The following is a 23,940-nucleotide window of genomic DNA, read 5'->3' as shown; positions in this document are numbered from 1 at the left end:
ACCAAAATGTTGGTAGTCTAGGATGCTGGTTACTTATTACTCTAGTTTTATGAAATCTGCATTGATTACATTTCCAGGTTCATTTCCATGTTCTGGTTCTTAAATGGCTTGGGGTCTGCTTATTTGAAGGACTTCCTCCCCTACCACCCCCAAACATTTGTATTCCTCCATGGACTGCCTGTTCTCTTCAGGTCCTGCTACGAAGTTGCTCCTTTGCCAGTTGAAGTTTTGCTCTCACACCCATGAAAAAAGGTTCAAGATACAACATGCATGGCGAAGAGGTCTTAATTGGCTATATTTCTTTAAAACATAACCTGTCTGCACAAAGTGGTTAAGCAGATTAGCTAAATCACAGTAGTCTGGGCAGGAAAGAACCAAGAACATAAGCAGAGCCATGCTGGATCAGACCAGTGGCTCATCATGTTCTTCACAAGCAGGACCTGAGCACAACGACCCTCTGCCCACCTGCAGCTCCTAGCAGCTAGTATTGAGAACCATACAGTGGTACCTCTGGTTACATACTTAATTCGTTTGGGAGGTCCATTCTTAACCTGAAACTGTTCTTAACCTAAGGTACCACTTTAGTTAATGTTCTCATCCTGAAGCAAAGTTCTTAACCCAAGGTAATATTTCTGGGTTAGTGGAGCCTGTAACCTGAAGCATATGTAACCCTAGGTACCACAGTACTGCCTCCAACAGCAGTGATGCAACAAATCCACTAATGGCTATTAGCCATTGGTAGTCTCATTCTTCTTCGTGAATTTGTCTAATCCTCTTTTAAAGCCATCCAAGGTGGTGGCCATCACTGTGTCCTGTGGGAGCAAATTTGCACCATGTGCAAATGTGTTTTCTTTTGTCTGCCTTGAATCTTCCAGCATTCAGGTTCATCAGATGACCTCTGGGTCTCAGGTAATGAGAAGGGAGAGAATTACTCCCTATTCACTTTCTGCACAGCATGTATAATTTTATACACCTTTGTCATGTCCCCCATTAGTCCAACCAGGCAGGGCAGCATTACACACCTGGCTCCCCAGTGCCTTGTGTCTCTGTTGGTTACTGAGAGGTTGAGGGGTGAGGCAGCAGAGAACTCAATGCAGGGTGGGTGCAGCAGCAGGGGTATCAGATTCAGCATTCAACATTCAGCTTCACTGGCTGAAATCCCCAAGTTCTAATGTTATTACGAGTGAGGAAGAAAAACTTGAATTTCTACACTTTTATCCTGCCACCTCTTACTTGCCTTTTCTGCAAACCAAAAAACTCCCTGTTGCCTTGATAATTTTGATTGCCGTTTTATTTACAGGCAACGACCATTTTAGGTGAGTCCAATTGACGCATGATTGCCACCACATGTTTTCTTTTGGATCTGGAAGAGGAAAGAATGGGAGTGGGAAATAACAGCCTGGGGTGCTTATGTGTGCTCCACCGATGCATTTGGGTGCAGGAATGGAGCCCCTGCACGAAATGATTGCCGCCTGTGTTCCAAATTAATTATCCAATAAGTGGTGGCGGGGTGTGTGGAGAGATCTGATCCTTCCCCTCTCTTGGGCCACAATCAGGGCTCCCTTCCCACCAAATTCCTATTCAGCCCCCAAATAGGGTGAGTAGCAAAACCTACACGGTGGAGGGAGGGAGGGCACTACCATAAAAGAAGGAAGAGGGTGGAGTGGGGCTAATTTAAGAAGCCTGGCAATGGCCCCTCCCTGGACTAAACAGTCTGCATGCCTAACCCTAGCCCTCCCCGGGAGAAAGCATTGGAGACTTATTTTCAGGAGAGGAGGGGTATAGCAAATTCTCTCCCACTTGAGAGTGGAAAAGGCATAGTTGAGAGCAGTCACTTTTTGGTGATGTACCGTATTTTTCGCCCTATAGGACGCACCCCCCCCCCCAAAAATGAAGGTGAAATGTGTGTGCGTCCTATGGGGCGAATTCAGGCTTTCGCTGAAGCCTGGAGAGTGAGAGGGGTCGGTGCGGATAGCAGCCTTCATCTCGAAGCCTGGGGCGCGCTGCACAGCGTGCCCCGGGCTTTGGTTCCCCGACGTGGTTTGGAGGCTGGCGGCGGGGAGAAGCATGCTTCTCCCCGCCGCCAGCCCCGCAAACTCGGGGGACAGCGGGGAGGTGTAGTGCCGCCATCCCGCTGTTCCCCGACCTGGTTTGGGCTTCAGGCAGATATCCGCAAGCAGTGGGAGCCCGGCGGGAAGTTGCAACGGTCTCCCAAGGCTTGCGGAGAGCTGCCTGTTCTGTGGGCTGTGGTCAGGGGAAGCTCGGTCTTCCCCAGCCCTGAGCCTAGGGGGGAAATAAAAAAAAATTCTTTATTTCCCCCCTCCCAAACTAGGTGCGTCCTATGGGCCGGTGTGTCCTATAGGGCGAAAAATACGGTAACTAACTCAGCAGAATGCCCTCCCAGCACAGGGTGGGGGCAGCTGCCTAGCTCCTTATCTTTTTGTTTTGGAGCACCAAGTGAAAACTTGTCTTTTCTGGAAGGCTTTTAGCACTGCCTGAGGCTCTTTCTGCTAACTGGAGGCTGAAATCCACCCCCCCCCCCGTTTTCAAGGGATAACTCATTCTCTCCAGAAGTGAGGGGATTATCTGATTATTTTGGGGGCAGAATATGAGTTTCACAGATTTGTGTATGAGTGGAGGGTTTGGGTTATCTCATTTGTACATGGCGGACACCAGGCCAGCCATTGAGCGTCCTGGCTGAGTGGGCGATTTGAACCCTAGTCTCCCATGTCCTAGTCTGACACTTTAACCACAGGAGCACTCTGGCTCACACCGTATAAATGTTTCACCAATCGTTTTGACATCTGAAAGTCAGGGATTATCCACACTTCTACTTGTCCTGTGCCTAGAAGTGGAAACCGCTTTCCCCTGGAAAATCTGTTCTTAAGTGCTAAAACAAAACAAACAGCACTCTGCAAAAAACCTAAATGCCATTTGTTCCAACCCAGTCTCTTGCTCAAACTGCAGAAAAGTTAAAGCAAGGTGATATTTTAATAATAATAATAACGATAATAATAATAATATCTCTTGGGTAACACCATCTTGTATAGGTGCTGTTCCTTGCTTCCCTGCATGTTGGGATTGCACTGCTGAGTTATTTAATTTTACAAACGGCCTTTTGGCTTTACTCCAATAAAGCTGAATTACCAAAGAGAAATAGGAACCCCAGGAGAGGAGAGAAACAGACAAAAAACAGCCAGAACTGCAGTTTTGTATAGCTTAATAAAGCTTACCAAACTAAAGATGATTCCCCACAACCAAAATTAGACAATGCTCCCAAGATAAACATTTGTTACCCGTAGCATGTTGTTTGATTTAATGTTTGTAATTTCTAAACATACTGTAGACATTTCTTATCTTCCCCCACCTTTTCTTCCTTTTAAAAAAAATCCTCATTTTACTAACAAAAAAAACAAACAAAAAGCAACCATTCTTTCCATTACATTGCAGGTTGCATTCGCTGTTGAATTACATGCTCACATTTTCTTTTCTCCTTTTCATATTGTACAACAAATATTGTACAGAGCCCTGGTGGGGGGAGGTGTCTTCTAGTAAGTAAACGGAGATTCTCCATACTTCCAGATTAATAATAATAATGGAATTTATTGTATGTTGTTGTTGTTTTTATTTATTATCCCCTCCTCCTCTCACCCTAAGATATCAGGGAAGATGACAACACTTTAAAATGCAACATTAGAAAACGCTGATAACAATTTACAAATTACTGCCATGGACTGACAGGACATGGAGGAATAGTGGAAGGCACCAGCTGGGGAACTCACAAGGGAAGAAGACTCAGAGCCCAGGGGCTGGTGGTGGTCAGTTGGAGAAGACGAGGAAGAAGAGCTGTTAGATGTTGAAGGGCTAATTGGACTTAGTGAGCTGGGAGAGGCTGTGGCAGAGAGAGGCCCCCAAATCTGAAGCTGACGCAAGAGGAAGGTGGTCAAGAGGCAGGGATGAGTCAGGCTGGTGAAGAAGCCAGGGTTTCCCCCACTCCTGCTGTGATAAGCTCCCTTTCCCCCTAGTCTCCCAGGACCAGAATAGGTATGAAGAGGGAGGAGCCGAGATGGGCATGTCAGTGGAGTCTCAGATTGCTTGGGAAGGACCTGGGAGAGATTTAGATAGCTGTGGGAAGGCAGGAAGCTTCAGTCTCCACAACTGCCTCATAGGGGCAAGGCCTACTGAGGAGAGTAATTATGCTCATTAGGCCAGGCTCCCCTGAGCAGTCCTTGCTTCTTCCTTATCTGTGCTGAATCTACAGGGCTTTGTTCTATTTTAGGTGAGAAGCCTTCAGGTACTTGTTTGAAAAGACATATTTGTTTGAGCAAATCATTGCTCCATGTTGAACATCCATGCCAATGTGGGATAGCAGGTAGTGTATTAGACCAGGACCTGTGAGATCAGGATCCAAATCCTCCCTTCACAAGATGGCTGTGAGAATAAAATGGAGAGGGGGAGAACTGTAGGGAACCTTGAACTCCTTGGAAGAAAAAAAAAGGTGGAATATAAAAGTAATAATAATACAAAATGAAGTAATTTTTCAGCAACCTTAATGAACTGTATTTGTAGAATAGACACAACCCTAATTATAATATTGTTCACCCAGTACAGTATTGTAAAGGAACACTGACTTGCATCCAGTGCAGGGCTAAGTAACTGTCCCATCAGCACAAAGACTTCTGCTTGCACAGCACTTTCCCCAGTCTCCTCTGTGGGGGGCCCCTGGCCCCCACACCCTAGAAGGGTTAGGGGAAGCACAAGAGCAGGTTTAGGGGGCACACGGCCAGAGGAATGAGGAGAAAGTCCTCTTGTGCACACATAAATTCTTGTTCTGATGAGATACAAGCCTTGCTATCAACTCCTGACTGCTGCCAGCTAGGAGCTGGAAAAGATGTGGTTCTGGTTAATGAGAGTGTGAGAAGCAGGAGCAGAGGCTGAATGGGTCAATTGGAGATAACCAGGGGCACTAATGTGGATTTAGCAGATTGCCTAATGAGGAATAGTGCTCTGGATTTTTGAGCATGACAGTTGATCAGGCCCTACTTAACCGTAATTCCTCCATTATTAAAGTTAACCATCCTGTTAAGCTCTATATCAACAGAGTAATAACAAAAATCCCAAATATTTTCTATCACTCAGCATATAACTAAGTTTCAGGGCACAGTTCTAAGGCTGGATGAGAAGTAGGTCATATAAATAATATAATGATTACTCAAGTCAAAGCATTTTTTTACCCAGATGAATGTTAATTTCACAATTGCCGCTAGAGTTTAAAAACCATACGGCTTGTATTAAAACTGCTGTTAGATTTTTTTATATTAAAAAAAATACATTGCAGGTTTCCCTTATGATAATGATTTTCCTTTCTTTTTTTGAAAAAAGAGGGGAGAGTGAAACCCTTTGCAAGGTAGCACACCTCCCAAAAGCCAAATTCAATGCCAGAGGCTGATTGCCTCCTCGTCACTGTGCAATTATATCAGATCTCTTTGGCTTGAAAGAAATCTTCTGACATTTCAGCTTAAAGAAGAGCAAAATCTAAAGAAGTCGCTGAAGGGGAGATCTTGTGGAATGCTAGACTTGAAGCAGATAACTTGGCAGGTAGAGAATTTTGGAATAATCCTTCGGGTAACAAGACATATTTTTCTCAGAGAAGCTGTTTTTATTTCCCACAAAAGCCTTTTGTAGGCAAGGCATGTCACATTTGGTTAATATAGGAGAGAGTCAACAGCATTGTACAATTTGCTTCTATTCTCATCCAATGAAGGCTGTGATTTATTTGCTTCCTTAAGTATTTTTTTATCATTACATCGGTTCATGGGATACACCTTCAGTGAGTGAACGTCTGTTGTGGAGAGCTCCACACACATTCATGCCTTCATGTAGGTTATCTACATACAGCTGTTGCTGTGTGGGTTCTCTCGTTGTGACTAAGGACCCCAATTCAGCAGAATTAAACAAACAAAGCAGGACTACAAATTCCACCTCACTAAAAGAGGTGACAATATCCTTTAACATGTGGTGCAGATGTGTTGTATATTCTGCAGTATATATTCCAAGCTGAGGTACGTGAACAAATGGTAACCTTTTTTAAAAAAAATGAAAAACTAAATACAAGAGCATGCACAATAACATCTTCAGAAGTGCTCCTGTTCAGAGTTCCAGGCATCAGCCTCTGTGCCTCCCTGTTTAGCTTTATGGACTGTTGGATTAGGCTTGTTTTAAGGACTTCTACAACTTTCACCATTGCTACCATCCTTCCCAACTGCCTGGCCTTCCCCTCACTATTTCTCATCCTTGATTCTTGTTCAGAATTTACATATATGATTAGCAGCACTATAGGAGACCTTCAAATCTACAAGTCTGCCTCTAGTTATTATATTGGGTGAATGTCTTGTTCCTTTCCTTAGGCAGTTTAGGACTTCTCATCATTGGTTTCCTCTTGGGGCTTAAGGTTGCCTCTGCAGCTGCTACTCAAATTCTCTTTCCTCTGCTGCCTGCTTTATCCAGCAAACCTTTATCCTGGTTTGGGTGCCTCACACAGAGTCCTTGGTTGTATCTGCTTCTCTGTCATTGTGGCCATCTCTGTATTTCTTCTGGTATGGTAAAGTGCTTTCTCTTGGTGCCACCATTTCTCTTCCTTCAGCCGATCTTCCATTCTATATGCTAGCAGAGCCAGAGTTTTCCCAGCATCTCCCCCCCCCCCCGCCCATGCCACATCATTTCTGGCCTGATTGCGTTTACACCTGCCTGGAACAGACCTAACATGGGATGGAGGTTGTATACAACCACAACCACCTCCAGGCAGTTCAACCGACCACTCCAAAAGCCTCTGAAGATTTTTTTGATTTGTTGACTGGAATGGACAATTGCTCTTCAAATGATATGTCTGCAGGTGGACATCCAGGGATCTCTACAGCAGGAAGGCTTTCTCCCTACCGCAGTTACAGAATCAGTATAATCTGGACCAGATCAATGCGGTGAAGCAGGTTCAAGTTCAGATTCCACCTATCTTTCTCTTTGTGTGACCTTCAGCCAGTCACCACCTCTTGGCCCAGCTTACCCAACCTCATTATAGGACAAGCAGGAGTGTAATCAGTAAAGAATAAATAAATGTTCAAACCGGGCTGCATAATTTTCCACGTGCAGCATGAAGGCAAAGAAACACATCTGGAGATACAGTTTAAGTGAATACATATTAGAGGAAATTATGTGTGTTCCGATATGTAATTGCAAAGGTAATAGTGGCTACATCAAGTACATCTCTTTGGAGCTGAAATAAAAGCATTAATGCACCTGAGCCTTCCTGACCACTTATATTAATGCACATGAATGGTAAAGATAATTCTATGCGCAGTTCACTAAGAAGTGAAAGTGGTTGTTAGCATTATTATTTCGACTCTCCCTGCCCAGCTTCGTTTAGCAGAATATGATTTGAAGTGGTATTTATATTTTCTTTCTGTTTGGCTTCCTTGCTAGATTTCCGGACAGAGTAAGAAGGCTTACAAGTGAGCAAACAAAATTAAGCAGAAATTGCAGAGATGTCCCTATGTGACTCTGGGCTGGTGTATCTATATGAATGTATGATTGTGTACGTGTATGTACGCACAAAGAGAGGGGACTGAACCAATGTACAAGATAAATGAGAATATTTTGACCATAATGCCAACTATGTGCATATCAACATGACCTTATCATGAACAGAACACAATCTGGCAAGCTTTATTGTCCCATGGCTTCTCTTCATTTCAGTGACGTTAGAGTGGGTAGATTCATTGGTGAAATGAAAAGAAGATATGTAGCTCATTTCTACAGTTATGCATAGGTAGGCTCAGAAAGCATGACTAGCCCATTGTTTGATCCAGTCAGGCTTGCAGGCACTTGATGTGAGCATTTTCAAAAGCCTCCAAGATGCTAGCATTTAATAGTGACCTCCCATGCCTCTCCATTCCCCAATATCATATGTCAAGGACTTTGGGTCTGGCAAAGCAAGAAGTTTAGAAAGTGGTGGCAACTGCTCCTGGGACTTTAGAGGAGCATCTTTCCCTACTGGGCATGGGGTTGTCAGTCTCGGAATCCCCCGTAGGAAAATGATACTATTCACATCATTTCCACTAGTGTTGTTTCCCCAGTCTAGTCCCATGTCTGACGGGTCTTTGCTGTGTTAGGTCTTTGGAATCAACCAAGGCCACCTCCACCACTTTCCACTTTGCCAGCCATGGTCATTCTTGACCTTTGGGAATGCAGAGGTAGGAAGAGGTAGAGGATTAATCTTGCAAGATTGAGTCAAGCATTGCCTGGCACACCTTGCTCATGGAGCAGGGCTCTGCTTGACCCAGTCTTGGCACAATAAAGCACAACCTTTATTTTTCAAGTGCCTCTACATGAGTGATCTTGGTGTCTCTAATACAGCCTTCAGAGGCAAAAGTGGCAAAGCAATGAGTGTGATTTTTACCTTTGTACAACAGGGTAGCTTCTACACATACTCCTGTAGCTCGTCTCTATGCTCCATCCATGCTAACAAGGAGCATTTTCAGAGTTCAAGGGCACATTCCACCAAGTCAAAACACTCAAGAGGGGCACAAAGTGAGGCCAGTGAGGGGTGTGGTCTGGGGGAAGCAGGTGTGCTTGGGAAGGGGGTGTGGCCTTTTGAAAGCATACAGGGGCCAGATGGAGATGCATGAAAGGTCGCTTTTGACTTCTGGGCTTGAGATTCCCCATCCCTGTTTTATATGAATTGCTAGGAAAGACCCCATCTGAAACTCTGGAGCATCATATCAGTCAGTTATCTGACTTGGTTTGAAGCAGCTTCCTATGCTCATGTTTAATTGCTAGCATGTATTAGATCCATAATAATACATTTTGCGCTATTTAGCTAAGGTATAACTGTTGATATAATATGATACACACAAACACACACACGTAAATTCATGTGTGTATACTTACAAATATAGGTTTGTTTTTTCAAACTTCTGTGATTTTGTATCAGTCTGTTTTCTCTTTCATATCTGAGTTTTTAAGTTCTGTAATTTCAACTATAAAGTGACACTATCCTGAACACAAGCCTGGCATGCAAGCAATACCTTGGAAGGAATGCTGCAAGAGTCCCTCTTACCTGGGAGTCAGCTCCACTGAACTTAATGAGACTTATATTTGAGTAGACATATATGGGATTGCACTGTTAATCTCATTACTACACTGTTAATCTAATTATTTTCAATGGAGTTTATTTCCGCATGAGGAGTTAGCGTCCCAGATGGTGCTTCAAAGGATAAAATTGACAATTTGGACAAAGGCATATATTTATGCAATTGATTGTGATTAAATGGCTTTCTCTGTGTAATGTGCAAACCACTGATCTGGATGTTTGATCTAGTTGTTTGATTTTCTTATTTTTTCTTCGGGAAGATGAAAATCTCTGAAATATTTCAGCCGTTGCCAAGGTGTTTCAGAAAGTCTTCTATATCCGTAAAAGAAACCCCTCAGTACTAAGTTCCTGTATTGTAGCAAAATCATATTATCTTTTAGATTTTCATTACAGATGCATGTTATTGCAGGACAGGATCTTCAAATTAACAGGCCAGCAGATATTCACTAGATTTATCTGCTGTCAAAGCTTGCTAAAGAAAAAATGGGAGGAGGGGTCTTGCTTTTTAATTATGCAGTCGAGCATTAGCAAGGTAGACTTTTCATCTGTTAGCTGCTCTCCAATAAAATACAGCAGTGATGGTGCACCTTAGGCCTGGGGGCGAAATGCAGGCCTCCAGGCTTATCTGCGTGGCCCCCATGACTCTTCAGGCCACACCCATCCCCACTGACCCTTCTTAACACTTCTGGTGTTTTTGCCTGGCTGGAATGTGTCATTGAATTCAGATAAATGCCTTTTGCTTACCTGAATGAAAAGTAGAGAAGGGTGTGTGAAGAAGCTAGCTCTCTTCTTTATACAAAATTTACATTCCTTACTCCACCCACTTTTGCTGCTGGTCCCTTCCACAACTGACATCTAACCTTGAAAAGAAACTGGGAGTTAAATGGCTGGACTGCCAAACAGATAGCATTTTCCTCCAGCTATCTCTCTTTCACCAGGAATAATTCCATGCTTTCCTGCATCTTCCCCAAATAATTGTCTCTATTTTCCTTTCCAGCTGATGTTGAGAGGGTGCTATTTAAAAAGTGTCCAGCTGTCCTACCATGCCCTCCATCACGTCTCCAGATAGTATAGGTTGCTAAAATGTTGCAGTGCACAAGTAGATCACTAGTGATCAAGGCCCCACTTATACATTAAAAGCAGTATCATGGGTTTCCCCAAATAATCATGGGAACTGTAGTTTATCAAAAGTGCTGAGAGTTGTTGAAACATACCTTTTCTCCTTAGAGAGCTACAAATCCCAGAGTGATTTAGCAACCAATCCCTCTTCCCAGGAAGCACTGGGAATTCTACCTCTGTGTGTGGAATAAGGGGGCGGTGGCGGTTCTCCTAACAATTCTCAGTACCTTCAACAAGCTACAGTTCTTAAGATCCTTTGTGGAAAGCCATGAGGGATTAGATGAATTCATTGAGGCAGTTGATGATTACTTGCCATAATATAGATCACTTCTATTAGCAGAGGCAGTATGTCTCTGAATAGCAGGTGCTTGGAAACACTTAGTAGGGAGAGTGCTGTTGTACTTATGTCCCGCAGGTCATGTGACTCACATGGGAGTCCAGCCCCAGAAGATAGTGTCCTGGTTTGGGGGCACTTTGTATTGGATGATATGTGATTGGTCACAGTGACAACAGAATGCTGGACCAGATGGGCCTTTGTCTTGGCTCAGCAGGGTTCTTCTTACATTCTATTTCTAGGTCAGAGCAGAGAACCAGAACTTTGCTAGAACGTTGCTCAAGTTTTCTGGTGGACACCATTCACACACCTTGTTGAGAGTTGAGAGATGAAAGATGCAGTCTTTCAAGTGATCAGTGTACATTGTGTATGGCAACCATTCCAACAAAAATGGGAGTGGATATTGTTGTTTTTGGTCCACAAACAATACCTAACTGATGACTCCCCCACCTCCCACCCATCTGCATTGTGCTAGCTTTACATTGAAATTAATGGCTTCTGCATTGAAGTGAATGGTGTGAATAATGTAATAATAAACAGCGTATCTTTTGTTGGAAGCCAAGCTGCGGCAGAACAGAAATAGTACTCAAACATGCGGCGGAAGGGAGATCAGAGCCTTCTTACGCCCAAAATGTATCTATAGGCCAATGGCTGCAATTTAGAAAATGTCATCTGTCTTTGGAAATGGGGAAGGGGCTGTGTTTTCCACACTGTTGCAACAACCCCCTCCCTCCTGTAGTGTGAAATTGCTTTTCAAACTAAATCAAACAAAGAAAATACACCCAGGCACAACTTCTGTTGCATGTGTCAGGAGCTCCGCTGGATCCCAGCCATTATAATTAAGCACCACAATATATTTTGTGATTCTTTGCAATCCTAACCAGTTTTGCAAGGGAACAAAGCTGACATTGGCACTCACGTCTATGCTGTGGAGCTGCCAAATACTTTAATTAGCCTGCATTTTGCTTATTCTGCAGGTAATTTTTAAAGGAGTCAATTAACAGAAATGTTTTTTGTCAGTATTTGTGGTCAGTTGAAATCTGTTGTTGATAATATTTAATTTGCATGTGGCCAGTAATTACGGTCAAACAGAGCTTTGTTCTAGCGAGTCTGAAGTTACATTAGTTCACTTAGTGCAGGCATGGCCAAACTTGGCCCTCCAGCTGTTTTTGGGACTACAACTCCCATCATCCCTAGCTAACAGGACCGGTGGTCAGGGATGATGGGAGTTGTAGTCCCAAAACAGCTGGAGAGCCAAGTTTGGCCATGCCTGACTTAGTGTCAACAGTGTATTGAGCTGGTGGTTGTCATATTCTAGGGAGCAAATGTTATTCGTTTGTGTTTTTAAAATGTTATCCCTTTATGGTTTTAAAATCTCAGGATTCAAAATACTGCATGAAATATATACAGTTAGACTGGCCAACCATTTGAAGGTTGGGACATCAGCTACCACATATTCCTTTCTGTTTATTTATTTATTTAATGCAATATTGATTTAATTTAATATTTGTATGTAACCTGGCTCTCTTACCCAAGACACACAGACAACGACACTTACTTGGAAGTAAGGACAATATATTTATTCAGGCAAGTAACAGTACAGGCTTGGCAGTAGACACAGGATCTAGGAGTCAAAATTCAGGAATTCAGAAGCAGGGCATGAAGTTCAGGACCAGGGAATGAAGTCCATGATCAGGCAGAAGCACTGAAGATGTCCCAACAAGATTACCTACCTTTCCTGCCAAGCATTTGTAGATGACGTGTTGTGCTCTCACTTGTGGGACTCTAGCTTTATGTGAATATTGGGATTGCTAGCACAGGCTCCATCAGTTGGGTCCGCTCCCATCTGCAAAGGTGGATCCAGGTGACAAGGCTGCCCCCTCTTGTTCAGACTGTTGCTGTTCAGTTGCTGCTGCCTCCTGTTCAGCCACTCCTCTTGGTTGATCAGAGCCCTTCCTGGTCCCCAGTGAGGCTTCCCATGCTGCGGGAAGGCTGGATGGTAGAAACAACATCCCTGCTCCCCCCTCAAATGTGGCTGAAGTCAGGGTAGAAAGGGGAGATCCCGTTCCTCCAAGGTCCTCCCGTTTCAGTCCTCCCTCTGTTTCCTGCTCTTCCAACAGATCCCACTGACCAAAACCCGATCCTGACAGCACTGCACAGCTCACAACAGCCTGCCTCTTTTCCAGCAAACCATCTGAGCTCAAAGCAGCTAACACTAATTCTTATTCAGAAACAAGACCTGTCTTTAATGAAAGATGCCATGCTGCAGTTGTAAAACCCTATCTTTCAAATGCAATAAACCTTAGGCAGAGAAAACCAGTGCTCCCAGTGGAGAAGTACACCCAGTGTCCCACTTCTCCTGTCCTTCCACTTTGGTCCAGGCGATGTGTGCCTGTAGAATGAACACAGCCCTGTTTATAACCCTGCTCGCTATGTGCAGCACTGAAAGACAACATCATGGTGACTGTCCTTGGGCAACACAACATGGCATCCACTCATAAGATGGGGCACTTAGGGGTGGTGGAGAATCATAGAGTTGGAAGTGACCACATGGGTCATCTAGTCCAATGCCCTGCAATGGAGGAATTGTTTGCCCAATGTGGGGCTCATGTTCTACTGACTGAGTGAAAATGAAAGTGCCCCTGAATGAAGATTTTAGTTGGGGCATTCTGTTCATTTAGCATGTATGTAGCTGTTTTCCTGCTATCATGTGCTTTGCATGGTTCTCCTTGGTAGGTCTATCCAAGCACTGATCAGATCCAAGCCTGCATAGCATCAAGGGGGTGGCTGTATCATTTGCTCTCCTTTAGCTTTTCCTCACATGGCAGGAAAAACCCTTGATATACACATAATTTTCCAATTAGGTATATTAAAATTATGCATGCTCTGGAGAAAGCAGGTAGCATTCTTACCCTCTCCCATAATGTTAAAACCTGAAATAATCTAATGAAGCTGAAGGGTGGAAATAGTTCAGACAAAAGGAAGTATTTCTTCATACAACACATGGATTTGCTACCACAAAATTTACTGACGGCTAGCAACCCCCCCCCCCAAAAAAAAACCCCAGTAGTTGACCAGAGAGTCTGAATACTGCATCCACAAGTGGGAGCCAACACTCTATAGTCACGTTTCCTCAAGTTTAGAGGTAGTTGTTAGGAAACACAAATAGGAGAGTCCTGTTGTATACATGTCCTGATTGGCCAGTGTAGGAACAGAATGCAGGATTCTTCCAGCAAGACTCTTTATACATTCTTTTTCATTCATCTTGGTTGGTTTTTTCTCTTTGATGTGTATGATTAACCTCCTTTAATTGATAAAAGTTTGAACTGAAAGCATCTTTGTAAATTCAGTGAACATTTAACCATATGAAGGAGAGGGGTTGTTGCTGTTTGCAACCCAGAAAGAGCAGGGAAAAGCTTCTGAGATTTTCTTATAAACGTTTCTTAAAAGCAATTTGAATCAGTCATGGATAAAGTGGCACATTATTTTTCAACGAGTTGTTAACATAGCTGAGGCAAAGTGGATTTCTAAGGATATTAAATACTGCTTCTCTCTCCCTCCTGTTGTTACAGGATTGCACAGTGTATGAAACAGAAAATAAAATTCTTCATGTGGTAAGTACGCATTTTGACTTTTTTTTAATATATTTTTTATTAGAAGTTTTTCTTAATATCTCCAAACAATCAAATTTCACATCACATAGTTACACTTATTTGGACCTCCCTCAATTCCTCTGGTAGTCTTCCATAGTTGTTCCTCTACCTACGCATTTCTTAATTTTAATATCACCTTTAGATAAATTTTCCTACCTTCATTTTCTTTCTTGCAATATTCCTTATTTTTTCCACAAAGCTTCTTTAAAACACACTAGCGTTGTGTGGTCCTCACATACAGTTTTCAAATATTCCCTAAATTTTGCCCAGTCCTCCAGGAACTTATGGTCTCTTTGAAATCTAATTTTGACTTTTTTTATGGTTGTGCTTTGCACATGTCTGTCCCATATCCATGTTATAATCTTGTACATAGGATCTTATTTTTGTATTTACACCCCACCTTTCCTCCTTGGAGCTCAAGGGGGTGTACAGGGCTGTCCCTGTAAAAATATTATCTTCACAGTTTAGTCTGAGAGACATTGTCACCCATTGTCATATATTGTCACCCAGTGAACTCTGGGGCGGCGTGGGCATTTGAACCTAGTTGCCCAAATTCCAACCCAACATACTAATTGCTGTCACACAACTCTAGGTTGTGTGTGTGACTGAACCGAACAGAGTTTGTAATAGAGGTAAGTCTCCCCCTGCTTTATCCTGTCTGTTCCCTGGAATGGCCAACTCCCTTCAATGCAGGAATCTTTTAGGGGCTTGGACACATGACCCTAAGATTAAGAATCTCATGCTCTACTGACTGAACTATCCCTTCAGTCATGTTTCACTATGGTTTTTTTACATTCTGTTGGAAGCTGCCCAGAGTGGCTGGGACAACCCAGTCAGATGGGCAGGGTATAAATAATAACATGATTATTATTATTATTAATAATAATAATCTGGTGTTATATAAGCTCATAAACTGAGCTGGGGTGAGGGGCTTCAGCCAGTACAGCGGTACCTCTTGTTACATACACTTCAGGTTACAGACACTTCAGGTTACAGACTCCTCTAACCCAGAAATAGTACCTCGGGTTAAGAACTTTGCTTCAGGATGAGAACAGAAATCGTGCAGCAGCAGCGGGAGGCCCCATTAGCTAAAGTGGTACCTCAGGTTAAGAACAGTTTCAGGTTAAGAACGGACCTCCGGAACGAATTAAGATCTTAACCTGAGGTACCACTGTATAGCCGCTGTTGAGCCCATCTCAGCCTGAGATCCGCTCATCCCAGTAGACCTTTGTCTAAATCTTCGTCCTTGTAAGTTGAACCCACTGATTGAAGATCTTTGCTCTGGAGCAACAGATTTGTATATCATCTGAGTGACAGCCCTTCAAACATGGCTGTCATATGGTCAGTTCATCGAGCCTCTCACTATCTAGAAGTAAGGCCCATTGGACATGCTGGATGCTAATATGCACCAGAAGAGGCTTCAGAGCCCTTGTTTGATTTGAACCACTTTTAAAATAAATAAGAAGAATTGAGAATCTGGTGCAGTGATGACAAAAATTCAGCCTGGCAAATAAGTATACTAAATTCACCCAATTGCCAATGTTAGTGATCTGCTGCATATCTGAGGGTCTGGAATAATAATAAATAAATCTGGTAATAATAAATCTTTCTTCCAATTAGCATTATTTAAAATACAAGACAATACAATAAAGAAAGTTGATGTTTCTACCTAAATGTATGCAGTCTGAAAAAAGTCCTACCTTGTTCACTTTTCAGCTCTCTTAATGATGGATTTTACCATAGTATTTAATGAAACAGATACTCAGACTTAAAAAAATAATGATACATTTTGATTGTTGTTATTCCTCTGGACAAAATTTCATATTTTTTGTGTGCATGTGGAATAAGAGTAGGTTCTTCATTTTTTTGAATCTCGTTTAAAATTAGTAAACTGCTACTTTGAAATAATCTTTAGGGCTACCTTTTGTCAAAAAAGAAAAAGAAAAGAAATTCATTTTTTTTAAGCAAAGATGTATAATTAACTTTGTAGGCAGTCTACATTTCCAGTAAGCTATAGTAAATGTCACTTTATTACAAACTCAATATAGGTTTTAAATCAATATTGACTGCCAAGTGGCTTCAAAGGAGATGTTGTAACCATTTGGCTATTTCTAGAATGGTTTTTAAAACGAAAAACAAAAACCCTAAACCCTATTGATGCATCATGTTAATTATTATAGTCTTGTGTGTCAATAACTCACAGTGGGATTGCAGTTCTTTATAGATTATGCTAAGGGTAGTTTTTTAGCAATTTGTCATGCCTAGAATTTCATCAGTCAATGACAACTGGAGTGTAGATTTTTCTAAAAACAGGCAAGCCCAGCAGTAATAGATTTCTTGCTTCTTTCACACACTCGAGAAGAATTAACAAAAGCAGTTATTTGAAATATATTTTTTTAAATTAACCATTTGATGAGTAGGAATTATTATTATAATTTAATTTATACACCACTTAATTGCCAAGGTTGCTTCTAAGTGGCTTACAAGTGTGAAACCAAAGTAGATGTAATTAAAATACAAACTAAAACAATTTCATCAAAGCATTAACATAAACATCAAAAATTAAAATGTATATAGCTCAAGCCCATCAAAACAGCACAATTAAAAACAGTTAAAAGGCAATTAAAACAGAAATTCTCCCTCCCCACCCCTCACAAAGAAATAGTTGGTGGAATTTAACTGAAATTGTCAAGAGAGAGGGGAGATGGCACTTGTCCTACTTAACCTTATGATTCTTGCTCTGTGAACACACTGTATATTTAAAGCACATCCGCCAAAGAATCCTGGAAACTGTAGCTAGTTTTTTTAAGGGTGCTGGGAACTGTTGTTCTGTGAACTATAGTTTCCAAGATTTGGGAGTGTTGGGGATCGGGGAGCAGCCTGAAGGTGCCACCACAACTTTCTGCTGGTCACACTTCTTGGTAAGAGCACACTGGTAAACAACAATCATTTCCTGAAAATGTAAAAAAAATAAATCCCAGCCTGGCTGAAAGCAGCAGATAATCAGACACCATTTCTGCAGGCAGATAATTCTTCCAGGAAACGGGAAGGGCGATTTTAGCCCTGCTTTAGAACTAATCAGGCTAGATGTGACAGAATCTAGCCTAACTGGTGTTTCGGTTGCAGTTAAATTAGCTAATGTTCCTTAGCAATGAGTGATCCATACTGCCTTTTTTTCAGGTACAGCAGGGGGCTGAAATCCAATTACTTCTGAATGCTGCTGTTTTGAATTGGGAGTATGAACTTCCACATTCTGGAACTTATAGGCCAATTATGAGTCAGTACAAAAATGCAGGTTTTGTTTGAAATTTGGGTGGCCCTGACTCTGGGCTTTGTACTGGCCCTTCCAACTCACATAGCAATGTTCTACTCAAGGAGAGGCTGGTCAGTTAGGGAAAACTGAGCATTTCCCCAACAACCTCAGTCTTGATTCCTTCCAAGCCCACCTGCCTGCCTCCCAACTTGCATAAACCAGAGCATAAAGTGGTAGCACAGCCTGTCAACTTTCTCTTCCTCAGTCTCAGTGTTATCCTTGTACAACTTAGCAGGGAGAGGGTGGGCGGGAGCAGAACTATAATTTGTTAGTTCTCCCTCTCATTGGTAAAGGTAAAAAGGTAAAGGACCCCTGGACGGTTAAGTCCAGTCAAAGGCTACTATGGGGTTGTGGCGCTCATCTTGCTTTTCAGGCAGAGGGAGAAGGAGTTTATCCACAGACAGCTTTCCGGGTCATGTGACCAGCAGGACTAAACCGCCTCTGGCACAACAGGGCACCGTGACGAGTGCCAGAGCGCACGGAAACACCGTTTACCTTCCCGCTGCAGCGGGACCAATTTATCTACTTGCACTGGTGTGCTTTCAAACTGCTAGGTTGGCAGGAGCTGGGGAGCTCACCCCATTGCACAGATTTGAACCGCCAACCTTCTAATCAGCAATCCCAAGAGGTGCAGTGGTTTAGACCATAGCATCACCCTCTCATTGACTCTGGCTTCACTTATCCCTGCCTGCCTGCCTTCCATCCCCAGCTGCTCTTCTCTACTATACTAAGCCTTCTTGGTGGCAACAACATGGATATTTTCCAATTGGATAATGGCAGTATTGTGAGTGCCTTCTCATGTTCCCAACTATGTCATTTGGATCACAGGTTCCGGGGGCTTGAATGAGTTCACATTTATGAACAGAGTCCAAATTTGCTCTTCTTTGGCAAGCCCCTTCCAAGCTTAGCTCTGGAAAATTCTCCTATTATATGAATCTCCATGCCGCAATTTAGTACTCAGAAGTGTTGCTAGTCAAGTGCCAATCTTCCAGCAGAAACCCACCAGTATACTTCCAGTACAAATAATTTGAGCAAAATCACTGAACAAACCACTTAAAAGGCAATTCCAGAGAGAGCAGTTTTTCTGACTTCAGCTTTCAGTTTTCTCCTTTCATCAGCTCCATTGAAAGAAACCAGAGCATTATAAGTTCTTAGCTGATTGTGGATGAACAAGTATTTATGAAAATGTTATTTCTCTGGTTAGCATGGAGTTTCTCTGTGAACCCACTAAATACAGTTACTGGAAATGTCTACTACTGGGGTTTGTCCCCCCCCCCTTTCTTGAGCAGTAGCACAGCATTAGAATGATGCTCAAAGTTCATAAAAGCTGAGATCATTTGTTTGGCTTAACTAATTCCGCCATGTGATACTGAAGCCCTCTTGTGATGCAAGCCGTACCACAGTTTTGCAAGACTCAATTCTGCACAGAACCATGTAGGCCTTTATTGAAATGTGTGGCAGGTGCATAAATAGTAATAGTAACACAAGGGAAAAACTGTTTAAATGCTCACAAACTTGGCAAAGTCTTTGCATATGTTTATATTATGGATGTATGCTTTGTATCGTTTTATTAATATTATTGCTTAATGCAAGTTTCATCATGGCCTTTGGCTAGAACAATAAACTTAGGAAAATAAAAAGAAAGAATAAAAATCCCCAAAAAGGAAAATAAAACAGCATTTTTAAAGCCCAAGGCTAATCCCCAATTAAGATCAAGGGCAATTGAGGTTCTACCCTATGTGAAAGTTTTCACATGGACCAATGTAGATGCAAAGACTTCCAACCAGCAGATGCTGGGACACCGGGGAACTATAATGTTTGAATAGGACTAATGTATGCAATTATATAAAGTTTGTGAAATAAATAATAAATGTACTGTTTGATTCATGTACACTGGTATTACAAGTTGATGGAGCAGAGAGGGAGATAGGAATACAAAAGCTGAAGAAAGCTAATGCACAAGCCCAGTTGTCAGAGCTGCTTGAAGATCCTAGCTCACAGAGGATCACGCTAGCCAGCGATCATTAAGTAAAAGTCTTTATTGAGTTACAGTTTCCATTCTCACGCTGCTGCGCGCAACTCTACGTCTAGTAGCTAGATCGGCGAAGCTCCGTCTGAGTCTCCGCCCCGTGTGCACCAACTTAATATCCTAGCCCGGCTCCACCTTTTCCGCCTGACTGTCCTCCTCTGGGTCCCTCTACCCCCCGGGGTCTCTTCCTTCCGGGATTCTTCTAACGCTGACCCCCCGGACCCTCCTGTCTCCTTGCGCCGGGCTTTAGGACCTGGCTCCCTTTCCGGGCTGCTTACTGCGCCACCTTCCTCTGCATTTGAACTTGGCGCGCGCGCCCAACCTTCCACTTTCCGCTTAACCGTTTCTTCGCTCCCCGATGGAGGTGTGGCCACTCCTGACTCGTGCCCTCCCTCCTGTGGTGAGCTGCCAGCGCTTGCCCCCTGGCTCCTTTCCTCTTCCCTGCTCTCTGGCGGTGACGCTGGTCCCGATTTCCAACTGCTCTCCTCTGAGTCCCCTCTGGCTCTATCTTCCTGGGGTGCCCCCCTAGACTCCCCCCTTGCCCTGGCCACTGGTGCTCCTTTCTGTGAATCCTCTGATTCACTGGAAAGACTCGGAGATCTCGGGTCGTCGTCATCACTCATCTTTTCTTCTGCCTCCTCCCCTTCGCTCTCTGTTTCCTCCCTTGCCCTTGCCTCTGCTCCTAAACCCCTGACATCCATCCCCCCCTCGAAGCCCCCCATTCCCCCCTCCCCTCCTTCCGGTGCTGGAGCTGGGTGCTGCTGTTGCAAAGGGACGAACGTCGGATATCGTTCGCTTCCCGTGGCGGGTCTCCATCTGAAGTCTCCCGGGTTTTCCTCCCTGCTCTCGTCGACGACGGTCACCTCCGCTTCCATCTCTGTGCCGCCGTGCTCGAAACCAGGGTCGTCCCCGAAAATGTCCATGTCCGTCTCTCCCTCACTTCCTCCTGGCGGCGTTGCTCGTCCTGAGCATTCCAGCCACTTTCTGCGGAACTGCTCCTCTGGCCTATCGTCCCACCAATACGAGGGTTCTGATGCAGATCCCGAGGGTGACCCCTCCGGGGAACGGACGTCTCGTGTCGGGTCCTCGTCCGAGTCGAACCCCCGGAACGTGCTGGCCGAAAGCGTGGGCGTGAAAAGCCAGTCGTCGAAAAAGTCTGCTGGCATAGGTCTATGTGGGAAGAGGGCATGAAACTCGTCTTTGAGCAGAGGTTCGTCCAAGGCGTAGCCCGGCACCCAGCTGTTCGCACTGGCCGGGGTGCCCTCCTTGGCGAGAAAGTATTCTACCCCCTCTTCCCCCCATCTGGAGTCCAAAATCTCCGTGACTTCGTTGATGCGCTCCTTCTGTGCCACTCCCGCGTGCCCTGTTCTGTCTCTGACCGGACTCGGCGCCGTTCCGGGTTCCTGGAACCTGTGCGGTGCCTTGTAGGGAGTGAGCACCGATCTGTGGAATACCGGATGCATTCTGGAACCCTCCGGAAGTGCCAGTCTGAAAGCTACCGGGTTGACCTGCTCTTCGACTTGGTAGGGCCCCAGTTGTTTATGCCCTAGTTTCTTCTTGGCCAACAACCTGGCCGGCACTGCGTGGGCTGCTAACCAGACCCAGTCTCCCACGTGGAGCTCTTCGCCAACCCTTCTGTGTTTGTCCGCTTGTACCTTGTATGCGTGCTTGGCCAGCTCCAGGTGGCGCCTCAGCTGATCGTGGACTTCCTGCAGCTCCGACGCGAACGCATCTGCTGTCTGCGGCTCCCCCTCCCCCATTCTTTCCAGTCCCGGGAAGGTTCTGGGGTGCCTCCCGTTGTTGGCGAAGAACGGCGTGACCCCCGTGGAGACGTGTTTCGTGTTGTTGTAGGCGAACTCGGCAAGCGGCAGGTAATCCACCCACGTCGCAGGCTGTTGATTTGCATAACATCTCAGGTACTGCTGCATGATGGCATTGACCCGCTCCGCTTGCCCGTTGGTCTGCGGGTGTCTCGCCGACGCCAGGTTGATCTTGACGTTCAGGAAGCCCATCAGCTTCTGCCAGAAATTCGAGATGAACTGCCGCCCCCGGTCGGACAGAATAGACCGTGGCAGACCGTGAACCTTGAACACGTGGTCTATGAACAGTTTGGCGGTTTGCTCCGCCGTGGCCACCTTAGCACACGGAATGAAATGTGCCATCTTGGAAAACAGGTCCACCACCACCAGCACTGCCGTCTTGCCCCTCGAGCTGGGCAGATCCGTGACAAAGTCCAGGGCCACCCTTTCCCAAGGTTCGACCGGAGTTTGCAGCGGTTCCAACAGTCCGGCCGGTGGTCTGTGCACTGGCTTGGCCCTCTGGCAGGTGTCACACCTCGCCACGTAGTCTGCGACCTCCCCTCTCATTCCAGGCCACCAGAAATCCCTGGCTACTAATTCCACCGTCTTCTCCTTGCCGAAGTGCCCGGCAGTGGGCGCGTCGTGCAGCTGCTGCAGCACCTTGGCGCGAAGGTCGTCTCCCGGCACGTAGATGGCCCCTTTACGGATGAGCAAACCATCTCGTAGCTGGAAACCGTCGGCCGCTGCCTTGCCCCTTTGCACCTCTGCCATCTTTGCTTGCGCGAAGGAGTCATCCTGCAACGCTCGTCGCACCGCCTCCAGGTCCACGGTTGCCGCGGCGCACGCCCACACTGTTGGTGCGAAGATGTGCATGGCGGCTGCTGGCGTTGCGTCCTCCAGATACTGCGGCTTACGGGAGAGAGCGTCCGCCATGATGTTGGTGTCCCCCGGGACATACTCTATGCGGAAGTCGAAGTTCGCAAAGAACTCAGCCCAACGTATCTGCCTCTGGTTTAGGAACTGTGCCGTGCGCCAGTGCTCCAGATTCTTGTGGTCCGTGCAAACCTGCACCGTGTGCTTGGCGCCGATCAGGAAGTGCCTCCACGCTTTGAACGCTGCATGAATGGCCAGCAACTCCCTGTCCCAGATGGTGTAGTTCTGCTCGGACTTGCTGAGCTTCCTGGAGTAAAACGCTCCCGGTCGCCACACCCCCTGCGGGTCCTTTTGCAGCAGGACCGCCCCCACGGCTCTGTCCGAGGCGTCTGTCTCCACCCTCATCGGCCTGCTGGGGTTGACGTGAAGCAGCTGCTCTTCCGACGCGAAGAGACGCTTGAGTGCCTGAAAGGACTGCTCCGCCTGCTCTGTCCAAACGAACTTCTTTTTCTTGGAGCTAAGCGTGTCTGTGATGGCCGCTGTCTGCATAGCGAAGCCCTTGATAAACTTGCGATAGAAGTTCGCAAAGCCGACAAACCGTTGGACCTCTTTCCGGTTGCGTGGACTCTTCCAATCCAATACCGCTCGAACCTTGGCGCTGTCCATGGCGAGCCCCTTGTCAGACAACTTGTAGACCCAGAAAATCCACCTCCGTCACGTCAAATTGGCACTTCTCCAGCTTGGCGTAGAGCCTATGTTGCTTTAGCCTGCTCAGCACTTCCTTGACGTGTCCGTCATGCTCCTGCTGCGATTCCGAAAAGATCAGGATGTCATCTAAGAAACAGACGCACGTCTTGTAGAGAAGTCCCGCCAACACGTGATGCATGAAAGCTTGAAAAACGTGGGAGCCATTTTGCAATCCAAAAGGCATAACTCTATATTCGTAGGTACCCAGTGGCGTGAACATGGCCGTCTTCCACTCATCTCCCTCCCGCATGCGAATGAGGTTGTACGCCCCTCGCAGGTCTAACTTGGTGAACACTTTTCCCTTCCGCACCTTCGCCAGGAGGTCGTCGATTCGGGGCATGGGGAAGTCCGATGGCTTGGTCCCATTGTTTAAAATGCGATAGTCCACTACCAGTCTTTTTTGGGGCGTGTCTCGCTTTTTAACAAAGAATACAGGACTGCCCCCCGCTGCCTTGGACTCTCGGATGAAACCGCGCTCCAAATTATGATCTATGAACTCTTTGAGTTCCTGCAGTTCGTCCTCTGACATGGAATACAGTTTCCCTTTAGGCAGCGCCGCCCCCGGCAGCAGGTCAATTTTGCAGTCATATGGTCTGTGAGGGGTAGCCTGTCTGCCTCCTTCTCGCAGAAAACTTCCAAAAATTCTGCGTACTTGTGGGGAATCGCTTGCAGCGTGCCTAGCAGCAGCTGTGACTCCTCTTCCTCTCCTTCCTGCCGGGGCACGATGCAGTGTTCAGCACAAAAGGAAGAGCCGAAGATCAGCTGCCTCTGGTACCAAGCCAGCGTTGGGCTGTGCTTGTCCAGCCAACTCATTCCCAATACAATGGGCGTATCCGATAGTTGAGTGACATTGAAGCTGATGATTTCTTTGTGATTCCCAAGTCGCATCGCCATCGGTGGCGTCTGCTTCACCACTTGCCCCCCTAGC

The 23,940-nt window shown here is 45.3% G+C and overlaps 1 protein-coding gene across 8 annotated transcripts in view; it reads left to right on the top strand.

The window, feature by feature from the left end:
• The window catches only part of LOC310698004 (connector enhancer of kinase suppressor of ras 2-like), a 314,798-nt gene that overhangs the window by 127,643 nt on the left and 163,215 nt on the right, over positions 1-23,940 (top strand). For all 8 annotated transcript variants that reach the window (XM_083484631.1, XM_083484632.1, XM_083484630.1 and 5 more), the window contains one exon: positions 14,171-14,212. In XM_083484631.1, coding sequence (XP_083340757.1) covers positions 14,171-14,212 — 42 coding nt within the window. The remainder of the gene's footprint in view (positions 1-14,170; positions 14,213-23,940) is intronic.

Source organism: Podarcis liolepis, assembly GCF_965112155.1.
Source record: "Podarcis liolepis genome assembly, chromosome: Z".
In the NCBI taxonomy this organism is placed as follows: domain Eukaryota; kingdom Metazoa; phylum Chordata; class Lepidosauria; order Squamata; family Lacertidae; genus Podarcis; species Podarcis liolepis.
This window is presented reverse-complemented; position numbering and strand designations above follow the sequence as displayed.